Source organism: Gadus morhua, chromosome 20 (genome assembly GCF_902167405.1).
Source record: "Gadus morhua chromosome 20, gadMor3.0, whole genome shotgun sequence".
In the NCBI taxonomy this organism is placed as follows: domain Eukaryota; kingdom Metazoa; phylum Chordata; class Actinopteri; order Gadiformes; family Gadidae; genus Gadus; species Gadus morhua.
In genome coordinates, this window is record NC_044067.1 from 11,983,816 (window position 1) to 12,007,128 (window position 23,313).

General features: G+C 42.5%; 3 protein-coding genes across 14 annotated transcripts in view; 1 reads left to right on the plus strand and 2 right to left on the minus strand.

Moving 5' to 3' along the window:
* The window catches only part of cps1 (carbamoyl-phosphate synthase 1, mitochondrial), a 45,925-nt gene extending 40,536 nt beyond the window's left edge, over nucleotides 1-5,389 (minus strand). Inside the window, exons 1-10 of the mRNA XM_030344175.1 lie at nucleotides 5,007-5,389; nucleotides 3,941-4,050; nucleotides 3,085-3,229; nucleotides 2,805-2,894; nucleotides 2,413-2,469; nucleotides 2,233-2,325; nucleotides 2,048-2,137; nucleotides 1,074-1,202; nucleotides 768-874; nucleotides 473-614 (exon numbers count right to left, since the gene is read on the minus strand). Coding sequence (XP_030200035.1) covers nucleotides 473-614; nucleotides 768-874; nucleotides 1,074-1,202; nucleotides 2,048-2,137; nucleotides 2,233-2,325; nucleotides 2,413-2,469; nucleotides 2,805-2,894; nucleotides 3,085-3,229; nucleotides 3,941-4,050; nucleotides 5,007-5,129 — 1,086 coding nt within the window. The 5' untranslated portion in view covers nucleotides 5,130-5,389. The remainder of the gene's footprint in view (nucleotides 1-472; nucleotides 615-767; nucleotides 875-1,073; nucleotides 1,203-2,047; nucleotides 2,138-2,232; nucleotides 2,326-2,412; nucleotides 2,470-2,804; nucleotides 2,895-3,084; nucleotides 3,230-3,940; nucleotides 4,051-5,006) is intronic.
* A 6,672-nt stretch (nucleotides 5,390-12,061) lies between these two features.
* On the plus strand, nucleotides 12,062-16,712 carry myl1 (myosin, light chain 1, alkali; skeletal, fast). Its single transcript, XM_030343569.1, has 6 exons — nucleotides 12,062-12,337; nucleotides 13,437-13,464; nucleotides 14,534-14,677; nucleotides 15,069-15,242; nucleotides 15,683-15,760; nucleotides 16,203-16,712. The coding sequence occupies exons 1-6, from the start codon at nucleotides 12,206-12,208 to the stop codon at nucleotides 16,229-16,231; spliced, it is 585 nt and encodes a 194-aa protein (XP_030199429.1). The 5' UTR covers nucleotides 12,062-12,205; the 3' UTR covers nucleotides 16,232-16,712.
* A 291-nt stretch (nucleotides 16,713-17,003) lies between these two features.
* The window catches only part of map2 (microtubule-associated protein 2), a 66,210-nt gene continuing 59,900 nt past the window's right edge, over nucleotides 17,004-23,313 (minus strand). For all 12 annotated transcript variants that reach the window (XM_030343564.1, XM_030343561.1, XM_030343563.1 and 9 more), the window contains 3 exons: nucleotides 21,867-21,948; nucleotides 20,543-20,655; nucleotides 17,004-19,289 (listed from right to left, as the gene is read on the minus strand). In XM_030343564.1, coding sequence (XP_030199424.1) covers nucleotides 19,077-19,289; nucleotides 20,543-20,655; nucleotides 21,867-21,948 — 408 coding nt within the window. In that variant the 3' untranslated portion in view covers nucleotides 17,004-19,076. The remainder of the gene's footprint in view (nucleotides 19,290-20,542; nucleotides 20,656-21,866; nucleotides 21,949-23,313) is intronic.

Genomic DNA, 23,313 nt, shown 5'->3' on the forward strand with positions numbered 1-23,313 from the left:
CACCATGGAGAGGGATAATGACATGTCTATTAAGCAGGTAGAACAGTGTAGAATGTTGGTGTATTTTAGTGTCTCTCTGTGTTCACATTTCTAGTCTAGGAATAGGCCAGTGCCTCTAGGAACAGGCCAACCGCGTCCACTATAGATTATTCAACCTAAGACTGTATCTCGCTGTATTACATCCTGGAATAAACCATCTATTCAACCCTCTGATCCAACCTGTCAAGTTGCTTTGATTTCGACTTCAAGAATTACTACTACGACGGAAAATACGCAGAGGAGATTCGTATAGACGCAGAGTCTATATGAACAGTTTAGAAATAAGCTGAAATCTAACATGGTATGTAGGTTCGTAGTTAAGAAAGACCTGTATTTCTTTATTTAAAGGTCAGCGCCAAACATCAGACTTGTTTTTACATTAGAAAGTCAGGTAAATTAAGAAGAAAGAATAAAATATCTTGGGGGAATTCACCTCATTGGTGCCATCATTGGCATTGACAAATAGCGGACTCCATCCTGGAGGTAGGGACTCAGTGTCGATACCGTAGCCGTGGTTCTGGGCTGTGATGAACGCCTGGCCCGTCATTACATTCAACACAGGCTGATTTTGCCCCCTGATAAACGGCAAAGACGCATAACAAGATTGTTTACGTGCTCTTTCTTTGCAACATTAAGTTCGGGTTAAGGGTAAGTTCAAAGCATTATAAAGGGGCGTTTTTCCACATTCCAAGGTATAGGAATGTGTGAATGATGGCTATGTAGGTCACCTGTTGCCCATGGGGAGCTTGTAGGACTGAGCTCCGGCCGCCAGAGCAGTGATCTGGTTTCCCATGCAGATCCCAAACACTGGCTGGGGACGGTCACTTTCCAGCACCTTTTGTAGGACACACAAATGCCAAAAATGGCAGTGATGTATTATGTTCTACAGACTCAACAGTGAGCAGGATGAGTTTGGTGTCATCTCAAAGGATAATATCTCTATGAAATCTGAATGTAAAAGAAGCCTGTTCTAAGTATTTGAGTGCATGATATGTACAAGCTCAGGTGTAAAATGTTAATGAGACATCACCTACATTGCGGACATTTTGAATCAGAGCCTGGGCTAGGGAGGGGTCTCCTGGCCCATTTGAGATGAACAGACCATCATAGTCTAGGCTCATAAGGTCTTGGTCCCAGGGAACCAAGTGGACCTCAGCACCACGCTACACACATAAACACAAACACACACATTTTATTCTCAATCCAACTCAGTACAATTCTTTTTGATAAGCTGAATATATATATATATTAGTGCTGTCAGTTAAACGCGTTATTAACGGCGTTAAAGCAAACCAATTTTAAAGCAGTTCATTTTTTTATCGCGCGATTAACGCAATTTTTTTTTTTTTCTTTTTTTTTGGGCTCAAAACAAAGAAGCATGAACCTGACTGCTATGTTCAAGGCAGTAACTTTGTATGTTCATCATTTAATTACACTATAGGCTTTTCTTTTGTATCATCCTGATTTGATCAGTATATGCCAACATTGTTATCAATAAAAAAACATTTGCACAAGGCAAGCCGATGCACTTCTCCATGTTGATAAGAGCATTAAAATGAGAAAAATTAATGGGACTAAGAAATCAAGGGATATTTAGCGTAGAAAAAACATTTGCGATTAATCGTGAGTTAACTATGACATTATTGCGATTAATCTCGATTACATATTTTAATCGCTTGACAACACTAATATATATATATACAATATATACATACATATATATTATACATACATATATATACATATATACACATAGCATTATCTTATCCATATATATATATATATATATATATATATATATGGATAAGATAATGCTAGCATGCCTTAAAAAATGCATGCTATCATTCAGGTTGCACTACTGGTACAATATTTTTTATATGAACAAGAAATAAGAATATCTAGATGAAATTATCATGGATAACCATCAGCCAAAACGTAAGTTTTGGAATAATGTTAATGAGGTCTTTGATACTATGTTCTACTTGTTCAGCATTTTTAAGTCTCTCACCTTGACCAACAAGCGGATAATGTTATGCTTGATACCACAGTCGACAGCCACTATTTTGATGGGGTTTCCTTTACCGAACACTTTGGTTTCCTGGCAGCGGGGGTCAAAGGTTATTTGCAGACTTCAGATTATACATTAAATAATAAGAATACATTTTTTGAATACAATGGTTTATTGTCTATTACCTTGGTGGAGACATCTGCAACCAAGTTTTTCAGGTTTGGGTTGAATATATCAACCGGCTCGCCGGCAAATTCAATCTTTCCCAAAACTGTTCCCTGTTCGGGGTAAAGATCGGAGTGTGTCCTAAGGTGGTTCACTTAATAGTTCTTAACAGTTCACAAGAATTCCACTATTGTGTCTACCTTGTCTCTGATGATCTTTGTCAGCATCCTAGTGTCTATCCCATACAATGCAGGAACCTGCATGAAGAGAAATAACAATGAACACCTTTTTAAAAGCTTCCATTATTATTTATTTTGGTTTACTAGGCAAAAGAATCTCCAAAAAGTAAAGCACCTCTTTGGCGACAGGGGGCGCTATAACTCGCAATCAAACGAAAACGATGGCCGTCCTCGCTCATTAGATAGATAGATGAATAGATATGTATACTTTATTGCTCTCCAGTGGGATCGCCAGGGGATCAATAAAGAATTTGCTAGCATTTGCATGTAAGGTTGCTCACAGAATATTGGGGCCCACAGCGAGTCTGCTCACGCAGAAATCGCACATGTGGTGACATGTCTAGTCAAATTACCTTCTCCTCCTGAAGCCAATGTCCCAAGGATTTGATCGAGTTCCAGTGGCTGTACTCGTGGCTGTAATCTTGCACCAGGAGACCAGAAACCTGCAGACCCAAAGCATATGTGCGGTTTATTATCGTGCTCTTGTACATTGTGATCTTACCAAAGATTTAAGATTATCAAGCATCATACTTGGGTAAAATAAGCCAATAATAGGACAGGAGCCTTCAAAATCTGAATATAGGTCTCTGAAGTGTAGTCTTTTCAGACCACACTTTAGTGTATGTGAGTGACCTGTATGCGCTCCGACTCCACGTTTCTCCTGAGGCCCAGTTCATCCACCTCCTGGGTGTTGGGGACCCCATAGTTTCCCACTATGGGGTAGGTGAGGGTCAGGATCTGGCCTCTGTAGCTGGGGTCTGTCAGCGCCTCAGGATACCTAGTTGGTAAACAGGAGAGTACAAGGGCTAGGCAAGATTTCACAGCAACGTAGCATCACTATCCTACATCACTTTATAATAAAGCTGGCATGAATGCCGAAAGTGATGAAGAAATACGCAAACTTATAGTACGATACAATATTAAAGCTGGTAAAAAGGTAAAGCAATATGTAATTGCTACTATTTGTTAATTTGGATGACGCTTTATCCAAAGCAAAAAAGGCCTTCTGATAATTAGGCAGGGAATGGAGGAACCGGCCAAGCCATTGCACAAGCCTGTCTCACAACACAGGCTTCTGAACACATGCAGAGGTTAGCATGTGACCTCCTCATTGTCTAGCAGTAGGGGATTCGTTTATTTAGCTAGCAGGGGTTTTGGTTCAATCATATTAGGGTTGTAATGACGGACCTCAAACTTTCAGAAGCAACAAAAAGTGGACATCTTTAAACATAGTATTACATTGCATTGTAACCTTTTATGTGGTATATTTCTCATTAAACACGCACCATCAAACCAGAACATGACGCACAATATTGGCACACACAATATTAGCATACACATATTACAGCGATACTTTTGAGGTATGGCAACCTGTCACAAAATACTGATGACGTCATCGTATTTCAAGATTCTAACAGGCTTTCTACCAGAGGTTATATTGCACTTTATAATATATTGAGTATTTTATTGGCCATGATTGTCTTCTTACCCAACGAGGCCAGTGTTGAACACTAGCTCCCCAGCAGCGGAACCATCATGCCCGAATGAGTATCCCTTTATCCTTGTCCCATCCTCTAGAACAAGATGGGCAGTCTGGGCCTGGATGAGATGGAGATACGATAGAGCGAGAGAAAGCAAGAAAGAGAAAGAGAGAGACAATGTCTCCACATAATGGTAAAATGATTTAACTTTATTACATTACTCAGCAAAGAAAAAGAAAACCTTACTCAGAACATTATAATAACATTCCAATGCAAGTCTGAATTGGGCGACCTGACTGACTGCAATCAGTCCATAGGCATAGATTTCTGAATTATATAAATGAATGCCCACATCACATTGTGACGAAGAGCATATACAATTGCCTATGGTCACGTTTAGTCTATAATTGGTGGTTCTTGTTTAACCACAACGTGTCACTCAATAACATATCGGACCCTGGACAAGCGACACTGGCAGTGGGAGGGCGTACGGGACCATTGAAATCTCGAGCTTGTCAGGCTAGCTGGGCTAGGCTCAGGGGGGACCAGGCCCCCTAATGCCCACACACAGCGCGGAGCCTGCAATGCTTCCAAAATGGAAGCAGTCGACGTTAAGTCCCAATGTACAAGATGCTGAATGAAATGTAAGGTTAATTTATGAGATGAAAAATATTATCAACTTAGATTTTAACGTTGATTGATAAAACCCAGTGGACTGGTTGTTAAGTCGGCTAACCTGTTTAGTCTAGTCTAAGTGATGCAATACCACAAGAAAAACAAATCCACCAACCACGTAAAAGCTGTACTGAGAAATGACCCATCTGGATAGCCTCTCTAACTGAATAAACTTGTTTCAGGCACATTTACTTTGGCCACGTTGTCCACAGCACATCTGCAGCGCATAGCGATAATACTTTTACTTTTATGAATGACATGGTAGGCTAGATAAAGTCCTGCCTTGGTAGAGTATGAGAGAAACACACCGCATGTCATAGGCTGTCTTTGGCTGCTCATGAAATCCTATAATAACCAGACAAATGACCCCATACGGAACGATTGCATGAACTAATTTACCTTCACACTGAAAAGTTTGGTGCAGGAGCGCATCCATGAGCTGGTTTTCCCCAGCCTTTTCCCAACGAGACATCCATGCCGGAGGGTTTTCACAACGTTGTAAGCGAGCAGGATTTTTGTCATATTATTTCGTGGAGAGAACTAATACTCAACCGCTGTTAACGACGGAGTCAGGACGCTTGGAGTAGAGCGCACTGCTTTGAAAACGTGCACATGTACAAAGTTAGGTATACTTGCTGCTGTGAGTTAGGCTCAATGAACGAGAATTGAATCCGCGCCGCCCCGCGTGTACTACGATGGTACTACTACTTCTACGTAGTTGTTGTAACCACAAAGTGATCTCTGTGGTGGATACCGGTTGTCTTTCTCATCGCTTACGGCATCTTTTTTTTTTTTTACGAGGAGCCCATACCAAATAGGAACGACCGAAACTCGTTTGGGGCGAACAAATTTTTTACAAGATACAATATTGATGAGCATTACTTGTGGTTTATTTATACAATTTAATCTACCCCCCAGTTTGAAATATAAATAACATGTCCGATCTATTAGAGAAAGCATATTTCTTGTAAATTATATTTTGATTGGTTTGATTTGTGTCGGCCTATAGTACTACCTACTTTCAAATAAGTCTAACCTGCTTTATTATCAGGGTTGGCTCGGTGACTGCCTGGAAAACTGACAATGGTCTTTATGAAGTGGGATTAGAGCCGGTGCCACTATGTGCTGATCTTGTACAAAAGGGCCTTCAGTTGGAAGACTTTGCCTGCAGAGTGCTTGGTTCAGCACTTTGAGCACATTCTCTTTGTAACGGGACTGCTTGTATGGATCACATTAGAACAAACCCAGCCACCGAACAACTGGCTGTGATAGGGCTATTAGGGCAATAATTAAGCCTACCTAAAAAATGCATGGGTCGAAAATAAACACCGTGATTAAAGATATAGGCCTAGCCTACCTATTAGGCTACACAAAACTAAACCAGCGGTCCCAAAGCTATACAGGATTTCAATCAAACTTATATTATTTAATTGTTAGGCCTACTCTTATAACAACATGATTTTGATACGAACATTTTTGATTTTTTTTTGTTTATCAAAATCGAAGAACCAGCCAAGCGCGGATTATTTTTCAACAATCAGGACACTAATTCCCGTTGGTCCATGGTGCACTAATGACCTCCAGTGGTCGTTTACTGATATTACCTCAATCAGAAAACAATAGTTTCGTCAGTTGAGGTACACGACTAAAGTGTAGTGTAGTAACGGTTACAATATCAACATGGGGAAAGTAAACATGACAACAGCATTTAAGATTTATTTATTTAGACTGGATTGTGAGGCGTATTAGAGTAAGTATTAGGGTTATACGGTTATGACCAGGCTACTGTCTTTTCAACGTTTATTGTAAATAACCACTTTCCTGTATCTTGATTTTGAAAAACATAATTAATCAGGGTGATAGGGTTTGGAATGGTCATAGCATACAAGCTAGAATAATTATGCACTTTTAAACTATTTAGTACACTAGTCAAGTCAGCCTTTAAAACCATGTGTTCATGTTGCTAATGTTCAATGATGTATGATTGACACTGTATGTCGTGTCCTGTTCTATTATATATATATTTGTTTTTAAGCCACCTGACAAGAAGAGTTTGTTGATTGATTGATTTCTTCACTCAAATGTTCATCACGCAAACAGGCAGAAATCTGTGTTAAAACAACTTTAAAATAAAAAAGGCCACTGATAACTTTATGTCACTAATACAATAATATTACAATAACGCCAATGTAAGCAACATGAAGGAAAACTATTAAGAATTTATAGTAATTTATCTTTTTTGTCATAAGTGTTTGAAACACACATGTGTGGGCGGGGCCAGTTAATGACTGTCTATGGCTATTCTCAGAAAGTCAAAACCCCTCCCCAAAAGCAGCACTTGCTATCCAAAATAATTCACTCACATAAGATTGAAAGATTGCGAGTGGATGCCTGTGTGCTATATGGCTCCGTAGGATTGGGAGGCTGTGATTAGAAACCACTTACCCATTGGCTGGCCTATGACCTCATGAGGACCATCGTCTGCTAACAGTGAAATGGACTCTGCATTGTCAGAGATCCCAGTGCAAACTGGAGTCGGCCAGAGTCCTAAAGATATATTCATCTGGGATTATTATCATCTTCTTTCCAGCTCTCCAACTTGAGAAATGATGCTAATAATAATATTAAAACATGACAGTGTTAGCATCATGTGCTGTGATTTTTTCATTAATGTTATCATACATAGAATATGTTAAAATATGAGGCCAATATGTCCCCATGTTAACCGCCATGTTGAAGAGCTATATATTTCCCCTGCAAAGTAAAAAAACAAGCCTTTGGATTTGCATATGTTCTACATATTATTCAAACTGAAACTGAAAAAGCATGTTATATGTAAACATGGTAAAATAGGCATTGAACTGACCATACAAAGCAACATTAGATTACTAACAGTATTTCTTTATGTAATTAACATGTAGTCCTTACTCAAGTGAATTGTTCAATACTTGAAAATGCGATTGTGTGTTCAGCACTCTTAGTACCTGAAGCAAATACAGAATAATATCCGTCCTAAGAGCCTTATTTTACGATAGTGAAGTGTAAAAGGTTGTCCTTTGGTTGCTACCCCCCGTGTGTCCCTCTGAGAAAAGTTGCCCTGCGAGGAGCTTAAAACAAAACTGCCAAAATATTTTCAATGTTTGGGGTAAGCCCTCATAGCGGGTTTGAAGCGCTATGTCAAAACGATCCCTAGCAATCTCAAAGTCATGGACGGGCCGAGGCTGCCAGACAGCATCTCCAACTTCTCTCTCTCTCTGGGTACTGATGCAGAGTCACGCTCAAAAAAGGCCAGCGACTTTATAGGTTGGATTTTGCCAAGCCCCAACTCAGTCGCTGTCTGACCCTGTGGGCGGATTTGTGGGCAGAAGAGAGAGAGAGGGAGAGAGACAGAGAGAGAGAGAGAGAGAGAGAGAGAGAGAGAGAGAGAGAGAGAGAGAGAGAGAGAGAGAGAGAGAGAGACTGAGAGAGAGACTGAGAGAGAGACTGAGAGAGAGAGAGAGTTTGTGTGCGAGACAGAGAGAGAGAGAGAGAGAGAGAGAGAGAGAGAGAGAGAGAGAGAGAGTTTGTGTGCGGGCCATAGAGACTGGATCAGCCCCCCTTAAGGAGCCATGGCCCCCACGCGCTGAAATCCCAAGAAACTTCACACCTCTACGGAGGCGGGTATAAATAGGTCCCATCTGTCCCTCCAGGCTCAGTTACAGCTTCATTCCTTTTTGGAGTGCTTGGATGTGGAGGTTGGGGGGGGTTGGTGGAGGCAGTGATGGCGACATGGAATGAATGAAGGAATCAACGGGGGGCTGTGGGTGGCGGGGCTGGGGGAGAGAATCTTAATTCTACTCTTCAGTCATCTCAGAAGCTTGTCTGGCGGCCTTTATGCATACATTTGTATATATCCTGTGGGAACATCACTCAAAGTCACTTTGAACACTCACCTCATTTCCTTGGCACACAAACATACAAACATGGAGGGAGAAGGCCAGTGAGTTCAGAGCGGCTGCTGTCTTAAGGATAGGATACACACGTCTATATCCTTAGAGCCACAGTTCCTATAGGGATAGGAACTATGGCTCTTTCTTCAATTGTGTTTCACCCTGTTGTTAACTCTCTTATTTCTGTGGCACACATCATCTTCAAATATAAACAGCACAACTCGTATTTTCTGAGAAAACGTTTTTGAGGATATGGTGTGTGCGTGTGTGCGTGTGTGTGCGTGTGTGTGTGTGTATAGACACATCCATTTCCTGGATTTACAATGATGAGACCTTTATCATCTAGCACCACATCTTCATCATTCCAATAAAAAGACATATCATGTATTAGCCCATAACCAGTGCAGTAGGAGAGTGTGGAGTGTGTGTTGATGATTGTTGGTGGAAGCATCCCCACCTGGCCCGAGTCAGACTGATTGGACTCTGGTGCTGGGTGAGGCTGCACACCTGTTGCACAATGATAAATCAATGTGTACAGGTTAAACCAGCCATCACACACACACACACACACACACACACACACACACACACACACACACACACACACACACACACACACACACACACACACACACACACACACACACACACACACACACACACAATCACTCCAAAGTACACATAAAACATTTTCTTCACAGAAGAGGTTGAAATATGGAAAAAAACTAAAGATCTTTGGCCCCGTCTACACGACGCTATACGTTTTTAAAACATTGTTTTTCCTTCGCAACTTCAAAAAAAGATTTGCACCCACGCGACTTTCAGAAGTAAAAATACGGAACATAACTTAGATTGAAAATTGTGTAGGTATGCAAGGCCAGTAGGTGATGGTGTTACTTTTCCAAAAAAGTAAATGAAACAAAAAAACTGTCATGGTACTCATACCAAAAGCGAAAGCAAAAATTGTACTCGGGCAAGGTGCACGCGCAAACGGCAAACATTTCTCGTGCGAGTGATTTAATATCAAGCGAAATTCTCGCCAAAGTTCAAATACTTGAACTTTGATCGCAGCGCAGCATTCGAGTCATTCGAGCCATCTGGGCCGCCGGCTTAACAGTTTAGCGTTATATTTGGACTGCTATGGTTTGTTTGTCTGAATGAAATAATTGTGTATTAATATTTATGCATAATTTGAGCAATATTTTTTTGCCCAAAAAAGATTTGCATCTCAAATTGTGAATCTCTTGATCCAGACTTCCCCATCCTTCTCTTAAATGATATTACTGTGTTGTAACACCCTGTCACACGCGTTTGGAGCAGAACCACGTTATGCCATTCCTCAATTTCAAGAGGTTTTCTGTTTTCAATGCACATTTTCGTACTCCGGCACAGAAATGAGACCCATTGACCTCTCAGCTGTGTTTTTCTGCTTCCCCTGGCACAGCCCATTGCCTGCCAACTGCACAATAACGGTTGGCTGTGAGCAGTAATTACTGAAAGTTATACACCAACGATCTACCTCCCTCTTGGGTGCAGACCTGCCATGCCCTTGGTTTTAATGTACACTCAAGCCACTAGCTCCCTTTGGATTACTTATTGACCTCATGTGATCGTAATACAGCTTTTGCGTCTGGTGGTGGCCTAGCTGGTGTTATCAAAAGGAAAGTTGTTTGCTCAAGAGTCCCGGTGCAGATTACTTAAATTCACTGATGCAGTATTTGGGAAGACGACATGCCAGTATGATTAAGTGTTTAACTGTGACTCTTGAGGATAGCAGTTAGCCACCCTAACTGACCTGGCTTCCTCTTTTCTCATTGTCTTTACTTTCTCTATGATTATGAATAATGGTGGTTTCAGGTTGGGGCATTGAAACGGCGTATATATATGATCAACTGTAAAATAAATCTAAACAAGAAGAAAACAGCAGTGAATGAGATCTTCTTCGTCTACTGCTTCAGTGAGGCCGGGGAAAACATTAAGACCTGAGGGGACAGGTGCAAATAAGAAAAAAATAGGGCAAGGTTTGCCCCTGTACGTCAGAGTCCGTGCATGCATGTGTGTGTGTGTGTGTGTGTGTAAATGAGCGAGAGAGAGAGAGAGAGAGAGAGAGAGAGAGAGAGAGAGAGAGAGAGAGAGAGAGAGAGAGAGAGAGAGAGAGAGAGAAAGAGAGAGAGAGCGAGAGAGAGAGAGCGAGAGAGCCCATAGGACAGCTGTGCCCCCCTTCCGTCCCACTCAGAGGGAAATAGCTTGGAAGTCATGAGGAATCTTTCCCAGTACCTTCTATCCTCATATACATGGGTCTGAGGAGGAGAGGAAGGGAGGGGGGGGGGGTCCGGGACCGATATAGATAAGAATTAAAGCGGGCAGAATGTGTGGTCTTAGTCCTGCCTGAGTTACTGGCATCAGCAGCTGAAAGGCCCTCTGGTTTCATTATTCCCCTCTTGATCCTCCACATCTACCAAAGAAATCAAGGGGGTGGTGGGTAGGGTCACTGCCGAGTGACAGTGAAGGACAGCGGTTGAAATAATGCCCTATAGAGGCTCAAAACTTATTGGAAAAATGAAATAATTATATATACTGTAAATATAGGATTACCCGTTCATCTAAAGGCCTACATACACCCATTCCACCAACCCTGTTGTATTCTCAAATACAAAAAAGAATAACAATTAATTGTTAATTTGTGTGTTTTCACCTTTTAATCAACAACTTTGGCAATTTGTAGTTTTGAAGCTACTAAATGATATGGTTTGAAGTCATATCAGTTCAACCTAAAGATGACCATACATAGTGCAAACATATGACCAGGAGAGGGTAAATCTAAATTTGACCCTTGTCTCTCCTAATTCTCCACTCCCCTAGATCCCATATGCTAAGGGTGAATTTGCTATGACCATATTCATACAGAGACAGTTTTACAGGTAAACAAATTGCACTCTTTAAATTTAGTACATGAAGTGTGTTTTGTGAGTTGCTTAAACCTAACAAACTCGTTACAAATATGATGGAACTTAATTGCGATTCTGGAGCAATGGTAACGTCGCCACTAGATCGGCGGGTAATCGCTTTCAAACGTGTCCATAACGCGTTTTCCATTTGCAGGGAAGTTTTACTTTGGATTAAATCCGAATGATTAAGGGGATGGATATTAGCTTTGCCCTTGTATGAACCGTTGTAAATACCTAAAGTGGAGATGCAAGATACGTTATCAAATCCATTTACCTATGAACTATTATCAATGAGTCCATGAACTTTTCGACATACATGCGCAATCATTGCGTTAAGGGCCAAGGCGGTGCGTAATTTGGCACACAAATGTTGCTTTGAGAGGGGACCGAATTTGCCAAGTGACCTAAATCAACCTTTGGATCGTAAAATCGTTTTCCCAGGCTCGATAGATGGCAAAATAAACAGAAGTCCTGTGTGGAGTAGGCCTAAGGACGACTCCAACGCTATTTTCAGAGGGGTACCCGGGTACCCCCTCCCCTCCCCTTTCCTTGCGCCATCCAATCCAATCACAACGACTTCTTTGACGGAGGTAACGACCAACATGCCCCATATATATACGCCCAGAAGACAATTCACTGCTCCGAGTCCCCTCCACTCTTGTGTCCTAACCTCAAACGGGAATTTCTTGTCAGGTCCAGCCTAGACTCATAACACAGAAAAATGGCACCCAAAAAGGACGTTAAGGCTCCCGCAGCCGCCGCCAAGAAGGCCGAGCCCGCCAAGAAGGCCGAGCCCGCACCCGAGCCTGTGGCCGTACCTGCACCAAAGACCGTGGACCTGTCCGCCGTCAAGGTAAGAAGCCCCCCCTATGGACTCAGATCAGCGTGGACATATCCTGAGAAGGAAATACCAGTTCAGAACAAAAACAGGATTTGTAGAAAAAGGTTATCTGATGATGATGATGATGATGATGATGATGATGATGATGATGAGTAGGATGGTGTGAAAAAGCCTAATGGACTATTGACCGTTTGTGCTTTCTCGGTGGTAAATTATAACATATATTTTGAAGTTGATTCTGAACAGTTTATTTGCAATGGGATGACACACGTTTTGCTGGAGGTGCACGCACTCATTGGCCCTGATGGTGCACCGAATAGAACATGTGCGGCTCATTGGTATCCAGTGGTACTACCCAGTATGACGGTTGTATGCCCAGAACCAGTGGCTCCGTGAGGCGTTGCATCCCACTTCGACCTTAACCACACCCATCGCGTCTTGTGATTGGACTAAATGAACGGGGACAAAAAGGCCGACTGCTTAAGTGGCACCAAATGAGGAGATGTTACTGTACCTTAAGATGGACCTCCGAGTATCAGTTACCTCCATCTGACTATGAAGCTAAATTTGGCAAAGACGTTACTTTAAGTCACGATTATACTCGGTCCAGACCTCTATCAGATCTGCCGAACCGGCGCGTCATGCGCACGCCTGTCAACTTCCCACCGAGTGGCGGGATGTGGATGAAGCAACAGATAACTTGTTATGGAGACATTTTATCACGCATCATATTTTTTAGATTTCTTTGGGATTTGGGTTGTTTGCAAAACTGTTTGCTGTATAACTACAATCAGCCTATTTGGACTGTGTCACCGAAAGCTCATCACTTAAAGTCCATTAAGTGTGAAAGCTCATGACTTCACAGTGGGCATGAAGTCGCTGAATACATCAGTGAGATGTTTGCTAGTCTTAATTTGTATGCAGCATATACATCAAAGGCGCGCAATTGCGCAAACACGCGCACACACGCAAACACACGCGCATACACATTTGCGTGGGTCCATCACTAGTGCCATGGATTTTCAAGTGGTGCCACTATGTTAGCCCATGATGTAATAATTACAGCTCCATAGCATACCTGACTTAATGGATTTGTTGCATTGGTCTCTAGGTGGAGTTCACCCCAGACCAGATGGAGGGTGAGTAGACTTTTTCATAATATGTTGTCCTCATGCATACTTTCATTCAACTGTTGGTGACTTGGTCCCCTCAATAATTATACACAAAAAAATAAAACAATCAAACAATTCATTTTCGAAAATTTAGGACGAAAATGGCCTTGACTAGAAACAGAGGGATGGGTTAATTGTCGTAATGCTATGCCATTCATTCATGACACGGTGATTGAATGAATACAGGAACCGACTGTGTTTCCATAGTATTTGCGGTGGCCGTTAGACCGCCCCTCAGCCATACCGACGTCAGCTTGTATACGCTGTGGTCAGCATTCCCTTCCATTACCCAGGTCATGCGGGAGCACCTGCCTTTAAAAGGAGGGGGCTCATGTTCCCAGCTATGTTTATCAATTCCAAGGCGGTCCTTTTATAGGGAGCCTTGTCCTTGTGGCCCGAGAGCCAGAGAGGGAAAGAGAGAGAGGGAAAGAGAGAGAGAGAGAGAGAGAGAGAGAGAGAGAGAGAGAGAGAGAGAGAGAGAGAGAGAGAGAGAGAGAGAGAGAGAGAGAGAGAAAGAGAGAAAGAGACAGCTGAGCAGTGCAGGCTAATAAAGAAGCCTCCTTTACATGATACGCCTAATGCTTGTGTACATAAACTCGGAAGTCAAGGCTACGGCGATGGCATCCAACCCATTTCAACGGCTTGTTATTATCATACTCATTCTTGATTCCTGTCGGCCTGTCCAAAACACATTTTCAACAAGTCTAACCTCTTTTTCCGTCCCTTCATTCCTCCTCATCCACAAAACCAGGACTAACCTCCAAGTTTACTCATACATGTCCAGGTCAAACTGACAGGTCATTCATGAGTTGCATTGGCCACCTACAGTTTAAAGTCCACTACTCAAACCGTTTGTAGGCTTGTCGCGTAGGCCGGTTCATTCCCCAATTAGGAATACTAATTTCCTATTTTGTGGATGATTGTCATTTGATCCCATCTGGAAGCTATAAGGCCTTAGCCTTTAGAGGCTACCGCCTGTATAGGTATTTTTGTTACACAAATTCTGACTCCCTTGTCTCTTCTGCCCACATGACAGATTACAGGGAGGCCTTCGGTCTGTTCGACAGGGTGGGTGACAACAAGGTATGCTACAACCAGATCGCCGACATCATGCGCGCCCTGGGACAGAACCCCACCAACAAGGAGGTGAAAGCCATCCTGGGAAACCCCTCCGACGAAGGTAGGAGACAACAGGGGAGGAAGGGGGTCTTCAGTAGAGAGAAACCGTGTTACATATATAGGGATACTTTGATTCATTTTAAAGTGAATACAAAATTCTAATTCCTTGGGGATACAGCCGATCATTGGGCAATGTCTAAAAAGGAACTAGATGTATATGTAAAATTAAATGAGTGTAGGGACATCATCACATGCCCTTCATTTGAGTCATTGCAAATACCTATGCCACAGATATGGATATGATTTGTTTTTCATTCTGTGTGATTACGAAAGAGTCAACACCTTCTGAAATGTACACAATGGGCAGTATCAAGTCTCACCCTACCATTGCTCCTGCTTGAAGTCTTCAACTTAAAAAAACACCCTGTTGGTTGTTTTTTCTTCCACCACAGACATGAACTCCAAGAGAGTAGACTTCGAGGGCTTCCTGCCCATGATGCAGACCATCGTCAACAGCCCCAACAAGGGAACACTGGACGACTACGTTGAGGGTCTGCGTGTATTTGACAAGGAGGGCAACGGCACAGTGATGGGCGCTGAGCTTCGTATTGTGCTGTCAACACTTGGTGCGTGGTGGCAGTGCAGTTATCATGACAATGTTAATATTAATGAATGAATTGATATATGCTGGAACAACAAGTGGTGAAAGCAACAAGAAAACTATAACATAGAATAATCCTAGGGCCTTTGAGGCCAAAATAAGGTTTATATATATAAATTCTATATTATATATTAGGCTTTAGGCTTCAGTTCTGGATTTACCCTCAAAACACCAATATAAATGTAATATAATACGATTTATGGATAGTTATGAATTTAAAAAAATACAGTTTTTTGTATTTATTGAAGAAATTGTAATACAATCAAACCGTATTTTATTTATTTAGTTTACTTAATGCCTATTAAAGAATTACGTTTGTTGGATACTCTTTTTAAAGACGCAATGTAAAGGTTATGGCGAGTAGGACAAGGCTTTATTCCTTCCATGTTGTTTCGCCCCCTATAGGCGAGAAGATGACTGAGGCCGAGATTGACGCTCTTATGCAAGGACAGGAGGACGAGAACGGCTGCATCAACTACGAGTGTAAGTCTCAAGATCCACTCCACTTATAAACTCATAAAAATGTTAGGTTTTATAAATACCTTCTAAATATCTGCCATACCTTAACTGTACGCCACTTTGACAATGACATGTAGTCCATATATTAACTTTTAACTTAAAATATAATATACATGACATATATAATATATTGATTTATAATGTGTTAATAATAATACTGAACTACCCATAACATTGTCTCACCTAAAGCATTTTCACTGCAGTCACTTTTGTTTAAAAAAGAAAGTAATTGCTGGGTTTCATTGTGAACATAATCATAATCTTAAAACATTAACAAAACGGCAACAATAAACTCTCTGAATTTGAGGTAAAGGCTAAAGTTCTAAAACCTTTCCATCTTTCTTTTCTCACCCACAACCCCCATTTCCCATACCTCCTTCTCCTTCGGCTGCGGTCTGGTGTTCAGCCTTCGTCAAACACATCATGTCTATTTAAGGACCCCGTCCACGGAGCATGGTTTCATGTTGCAGACCCCATGGTGTCGAGGCATCTACTCGCTGTTGCCCACCCCTGCCCCGGGGGAACTAGGGAAGGGGGGGAGGGAACAAAGGACTTTGAGATGTCACCCGTTTTATTTTGTTTTGTTTGGATAGACTTTTTTGTCTTCTTTATCTTCCTACTCTCTCTTGTCCGATCGGTGCTCTCCATGCATTTCATCTCATCTCACCTCATCTGCTCTTCCTCATTCCCCTCTTCTTCCTTGCTTCTATGGAAGGCGTTATGCTAGTACACGAGACCTGGCCCACGTGTGTTTGGGGAGGGGAGGGGAGGGGCAGTGGGGCTCAACGATGACCATGAGTCGCTGGCTTGGCCCAGGACTTGCCGTTCAAATCAACATAAAACGTCCTAACCCGCCCCCTTAAGTTATAGTTTACTCCCCTCTGCTGTTTCGCAAATAAACTTTTCACAAACTCCAGTTTTAGTTTAATCAAGTTTTTTTGGTGTGTTCGTTCTTGGTTGTACATCATGCACCACGGTGCTAAGATGAAGTGAAGCCAGGTTCATATTTGTTGCCAGACTTAAAAAGGAAATAGAAACCCATTGTTTTGAAGGAGCCAAGCATACATTGCACAAATCTCACATTTATTTTGGACGGGGAATTTTACCTTTTGCGTCTTTCCAGACAACAGTTTTGCGCTTTGGCTTAATCATTAAAATCTATTGATCCTTATTATTTTTTTACTAAAATGACGACAGCACTCCGATATCAGTTTTTGTCCTTATTTTATTGTTATTAATTGCTTTACCTAGAGTCATATCAACAGGAGAAAAACTGCATACATCAACTTGACCTTTAAAATACATTTACAGTTGCTGTAGGGTGGGTTGGCAGTACAGGAATAAAGGGAATGCAGAAAAAACACAGAAGCAAACAAACACTAGCAGGTGAGGGTTCTAAGAGCTGGGGAAGGAGGCAGGATGTACCACAAAAGTGTTAGCGGAAAAAGAAAACTAGATTAACACGTCCTAACATATGATAGAGGAGTATTCCCTTTTTTGTCATTTTTCTTTTCTTTTATGAAAATGTCATTTTTTTAATGCGTTTTCTGGTGGTTTTCTTCCATCGTTTCCTCTCTTACCCTACGCATTGCCACAAAACGGTCTGACACAGTTGCATCCTTATATCAAAAACAAAACAGAAACAGCTTGAAATCTCCAAAAAACTCAAAACACGCGCACAGTTTCCAGAGACTTTCCCCATTGAATCTCAGGTCCAATTTGTGTTCTGTGTAGTCGAAAGACCCCTTCTTACGGGCCCGGTGACAGCCTGCCTGGGATAGTGGTGCTGTAGGGGGGTCCTCACTATCCAATCTATTTACACTTTTATCCAAAGCGACCTACAGGGAATTCAGATACATGTACTTAAGGAGCAGGTAGGGAATTGGGCATCTGGCACCAGGATGCCTACTACAAGTATACCGCGAACAGTGAGGATCCAACCCAATACCTGTTTGAACCCAGTAGCCACTACACTATCATGCCCCGATACATACACCATCCTCTCGCGCCAAGGAAACAATCATCTACAGCAATCGGAGTCACTCTGCAAGGCATCACAGTTTGAAAGACACATATATTCTTTAGCCGTTATTGGTTGTTTGTTTTCTTGTGTTATGTGTGGGGTGATGGATTATTTTTCTTACGGTTGGTTCTCGAGTGGAAAAACACAAGCACAGCACATTTCTAGGAGGCCTGCTTGCACACTGTAAACGGCTAAAAACTACAAAATATACTTTTTTCATCCAATTATTTCAGGAAATAAACAAATGATCGTAATACTTTGAAGTACAAAATAGCTTCTTTTCTACAAGAGCTGATACATGCTTGCATATCATGGACTTGTTTTTTAGCAATTTTGAACTTTGAATGCAATCTCACAGTTACCAGACAATTATCCAATCGTTTCATTTTCTAATCAAATTCAAAATGATGGAGGTGTCAAATAAGTTGTGTTTTATACATGTATTTATATATATATATATTAGTTAAATATAATATCTACGAATGATGGTAAGAATACTTGATTCTTTTGCGACGGGGGGGGGGTTGTCTGGCATCCATGCACATTTTAAATAATACGTGCTGCTAGGGATCGGTGGTCACATGACGTATCTAATTAGTGTATAGCGAAGAAAAAGCACCGCAGCATGTTCCCAGCACTGATCCCGGACCTGCGGAGCTCCCACCTGGAAACTGTTCCATGCGAACCACGGTGAGCAGGTCGCGGGACCAGTGCTCGGAGACCAGGACTATTCTATTGACAATCGTAGTGAAAAGATACCAAAATGGAAGGGCCAACGCGCACTGGGGTGGACTGGATAGGAAAACAGAGGAACCAAATGATGGCGGATCCTTCCTGTCGTCTCGTAGTTGTGATGATTCATTCACTTTTTTAACAGGTGTGTGCGTATGTATGTGTGTGTGTGTGTGTGTGTGTGTATTTGTTTGTATGGGGAGGAAGGGGAGACGCAGTGGCAGGTGGTTAATAAATAAGAGCTGTGGGTAATCATAGAGCGTTGTAGTTTGTGTTGGGGGGGGGGGGGGGGGGGGGTGATGGAGGGTATTCCTGGCTGGCCGTGAGAAGTGACGGTGGGCTGCGTGGTTTGGCAGATCTTGGCGGGGAGGAGGGTTTGTTCGTCGACGCGAGGCGTATACCTGTTTTAGTCAGTGGACTTCCGGAAGAAGAGCGGTGGTGGAGGTCGTGGCCCGGGGGGGCGGGGGGATTGGGGCATGGATGGGCTCGGGCGGCGGGGGATAAGGGTGGTGCACCTACGGTGGCTCACAAGCCCTGCTTGGCCAGGGCGGCCGTGACGTCCTCGGCCAGCGTTGCCAGCTGCGGGGACTCCAGCATGTCGAGGCTGCCGGAGGAGGACAGCAGCCGGCCCCCCGGGGACCCCCCCTCGACACCCTCGCCCTCCGACTGCGACGTGACCACGATGTCCGCGCCGGGGTCCCGCGGCTTGGCCTGGAACATCACCTTGTGGCTCTCGATCTGTGAGGGCGGTGGTGGCAGGGGGAGGGAAGGGATCAGATCATAATGAGAAACCGGCTCATCGTTTCTCAGGTAATGGCGACAACGCATTCACATCAAATGTGTTTCACATTTCAAAGGCCCTGAGCCGGCCTTTGAAATATGCTTTTGGGTTATTTCCCCCCCCCTCCAAATTGGTTTCAATAGGTGGAGGACAGGTGTGTCGCATCAACGCTTAAAGAGAAACTTCACCCATTTCCATTAAGCTTTGTATCGTTAGAAACCCACTCATATTTTTGAATGGTTGTGCATCATTCCCCTATTTTCTGGAGAGACTGGAGAGATCTGTATCGATCCCCCACACTTCCTGTTTAAGATGACGCAATATGACGATTTTTGCGTAGAAGTAAATAGGAAGTGTAAGAGGGGAGGATTCTCGTAAGACTACAAGCACTAGCCCCACCCCCCGGACCCACTGACGCTACAGACCTATTAGAGCAGTGCCAGTGGGTGGGACTTCACCAGCAGAAACTAGCATCCACAGCGTCTGAAGCTAAGCTAACAGAGGCTGTTGATAAAACGGAAGTACAATTCACTGAGTTCAACAACTAATACTCTTCACTAGAAATGTTGTGCAATGATTTTCAAGCAGTCTTGCGGTATCAGCTTGGTAGATGGAACAGCGAGGTGTCCGATAGGCGGAGATCTAGATCAGCGGAAGTGGCCAGCGAAGCTGTGCATCGTGGTGCATCGTGGGAGTTCAATCCACAAGCGCCAAAAAGTCACTTTCTGCCTTTTCTCGGTCAAGACGGCACCAAATTAGAATTTTATTTTATTATTCAACTACATATAGGACCCAATTTCAATACATATTCATGCCTCCACCGGTGAGATGCTCCTTTAATGAGCAGGTACTGTAACTATAAGAGCCAATCCCAGTTAAAGCATGTGATAGCATACGTTTAACCTATAGGGCGAAACATACAATGCAAACCAATTTACAAATTGATTTTGGAGATTCATGTCCAAATGGCGGAATAAAGTTAAAGTATACACAGAAACGTACAGTTTATAGAATAACCCCATACCAAAATGCAAAACAGCACAATCGTGTTTGTGTTTGACGTCTCCATAGACCTATGTTTCGACTTACATTTCTGTTATTGAATAAAAAAAAAATTGTAAATCGTTCTACGCGTTGGGAAGACCGTAGGATTGAATGGAGTAGGACGGGTTGGGGGTTGTCTGTTGTTATGGGTGGGTGAGGCCCTTACCAGGAAGGGGCCACGGCCGATGGGCTGCCCTGCATTGTCCAGGGAGCCAACCTTGGCCTGGGCCTTGTCTTTGAAGTCCAGCCTGACGCTCTCGATGCGGATGTTGCCGCCCCCTAGTATGAAGGAGGAGGGACGCCGAGGAAGGTTACACACTACCAAAGACACACACTGACAGACTGAAACCAGCGAACCATTTAGAAAGCGCAAGTGTATGAAAATGATCTGAGACACTATCAAGGTCACTATCGATTGACGACTATAGATAGCAGCGACACAAGGTTTTGGTTCTGGATGCGAATGATTGCAATTAGAAATGTCAGAGCTTCAGTACATCTATCCATGTCATGACTAGGCGGACATGACTGTACTACTGTACATTCTCTTGTACAGTGCTGCTCTGAAGTCCTATTCTGCAGCGGTCAGGCTGTTGTTTTATCAGACGCTGCAATGACATTCCCCCACGGCAATTGTGTTTGTTGGGGAAATATATGCAATATAACGCTATATGCAATGACACTTAAGGACATCTTCCGCATTTCGCAGTGTTACGTCATGATGACAAGGTTTGGAAATGGCCCAGCAGGTGGCGCTGTAGCACAGACATTATATATTATATATATATATATAGCCATCTGGGAGGCAATCCCGGTCTCCCTCCCTCCCTTCTCCCTCCACCTCTCTCTCTTCCTCTCTCTCTCTCTCTCTCTCCCAGACATTGCAATTAATTAATAGGTAATTCCATATCTTCATTTGTTGATTAGTTAGCTGAAGACAAGATGGTGGTACTGACATGAAATTTAAATACATCCTTCTATCAGCTCTGCCATCACATCTTTTAGTGAATTCATTGGCAGAGCCGTACATTAGAAAGCCCTGGTTGCACAGATATATTGGTTTGTTCCGAAATATTGATGTTGATTTGGTTTGCATGTGCTTAACTCATCATTTATTTAAAAAATGTAGTAGTGGGCAGAGACTTGGACTGATAAAGTGAAGACCATTTTTGTTAGCAGTGGTAAAAATTAAAGAAAAGGAAAAATATGAAGTGGTCCTTAAAGGTTATGCAATGGTCCTTAAAGGTTTATCAATTAAACCAATGACTTAAATTAAATATAATAGGTTAATATATTCTACTACAATAGAATACATCATTCATGGGGTCTTAGTTCACGAAGATTACATTATATAACTCCGGGACTAAATGCAGTGTGGTCACATTCACTGTGTTATACCTGGAGAAGGGTTGAATAACAAGGAAATTTAATTTGTGTAAGAATCAACGACACAATTTAAACATCCACAATAATGCTCTCCTGGCCGTTACCTGGTCTATGGTGGATGTTGTCCAGGGATCCACATTTTGAGGTCACATGACTCAAGTCTATCTTCTTATTCTGGATCTGTACCTGTAGTGGACGATGAGGGGAGATTCCAAAGGAAGTTCTCAATAAGGTCATACAAACTCTCAAAGCTACACATGATGTTCTCCAACGTTGGACGTGACAGAGATAGCTTTGAGAGCATGAAGGTGTTTTAAGCCATAATTGCTGCTCAATATAAACCTTCTGTAAGGGCTGAACAATTAAAAAAACAGCGTAATATATCGTTGAATAATAACATCCCACTATTCGGAAACGTTACATTCCTCTTTTTGTTTCCCATTGTCATAATATTGCATTAAATATATATAACTGAATGAAGGTTAATTAACTGAAGGGTTCAGTTGTTATAGTTAAACACAAATTACTCATAAACACTGTGGATACCTCAAGAGTGAACGAATGATTGACACAATCAGGGACGCAAAAGTGAGAGAATAGTGTTTAAATTAAATATTCTACAGGGAAATGACACACATTAAATACAAGGCTGCTGTATTTCTGTCGCAACACACACCCTGTGGATCTGAAAAGAGAAATGAATCAATCCATTTATGCAAGATTTGTTAACATATTCAGAGCCCGAGCGAGCATTCCGCGCTTATGCACATGTTATACCAGATAGGGAAATGTTTGAGGTTCATTGACCTAGCTGCAATTACTGCTATATCTACATGTCCTTAACTGCTTTCTATTTGATACAACATCCTCATTACGGTTTCTCTGGTTGTTCTCCATACCGAGGTGTCACACACAATGTCTGCTGGAGTAGAAAGCCAATAAATCCCTCAGTGTTTCGAACAAGAACAACAACGAGAGAAGCTGAGTTCTTGACAGTTGACTATTGTTAAGTTCCTTGTGATCCAACACACAAACACACACACACACACACACACACACACAGCAACACCAAACAGAACAACAGCGCCGACAAGCAGCTCTGCTAAACCGAACCCCACCGTGGAGGCTAAAGCGCCACGCTCCCGGAACCGTGCTCACTAAGATGTGTGTGGGGGGGGGGGGTACCGATCTGAAAACAACATAATGAAAAAGAGGCTTGGAGGAAATCACTTCACAAACGCACACACACACACACGCACACGCACACGCACACACACACACACACACACACCACAAACCACAAACGTTTGCACAACTAAAGCACTAAACAAACAGTATCCTTGTTTCTCACACCTAGGTTGAGCATGGCAGTGATCCCGCCACTCAGGATGAGATTCAAAGCGGTAGGTGTGGGAGGACACGTTGTGAGACATAAACAGTGCAATCCAATTGGTGCACGACGAACACGATACGGCCCATTTTACGTATGATAATCCCTTGTGGATCCGAGTGATTTTCAAAGTTCACTGAGGACGTCCGACATTTCCAGCC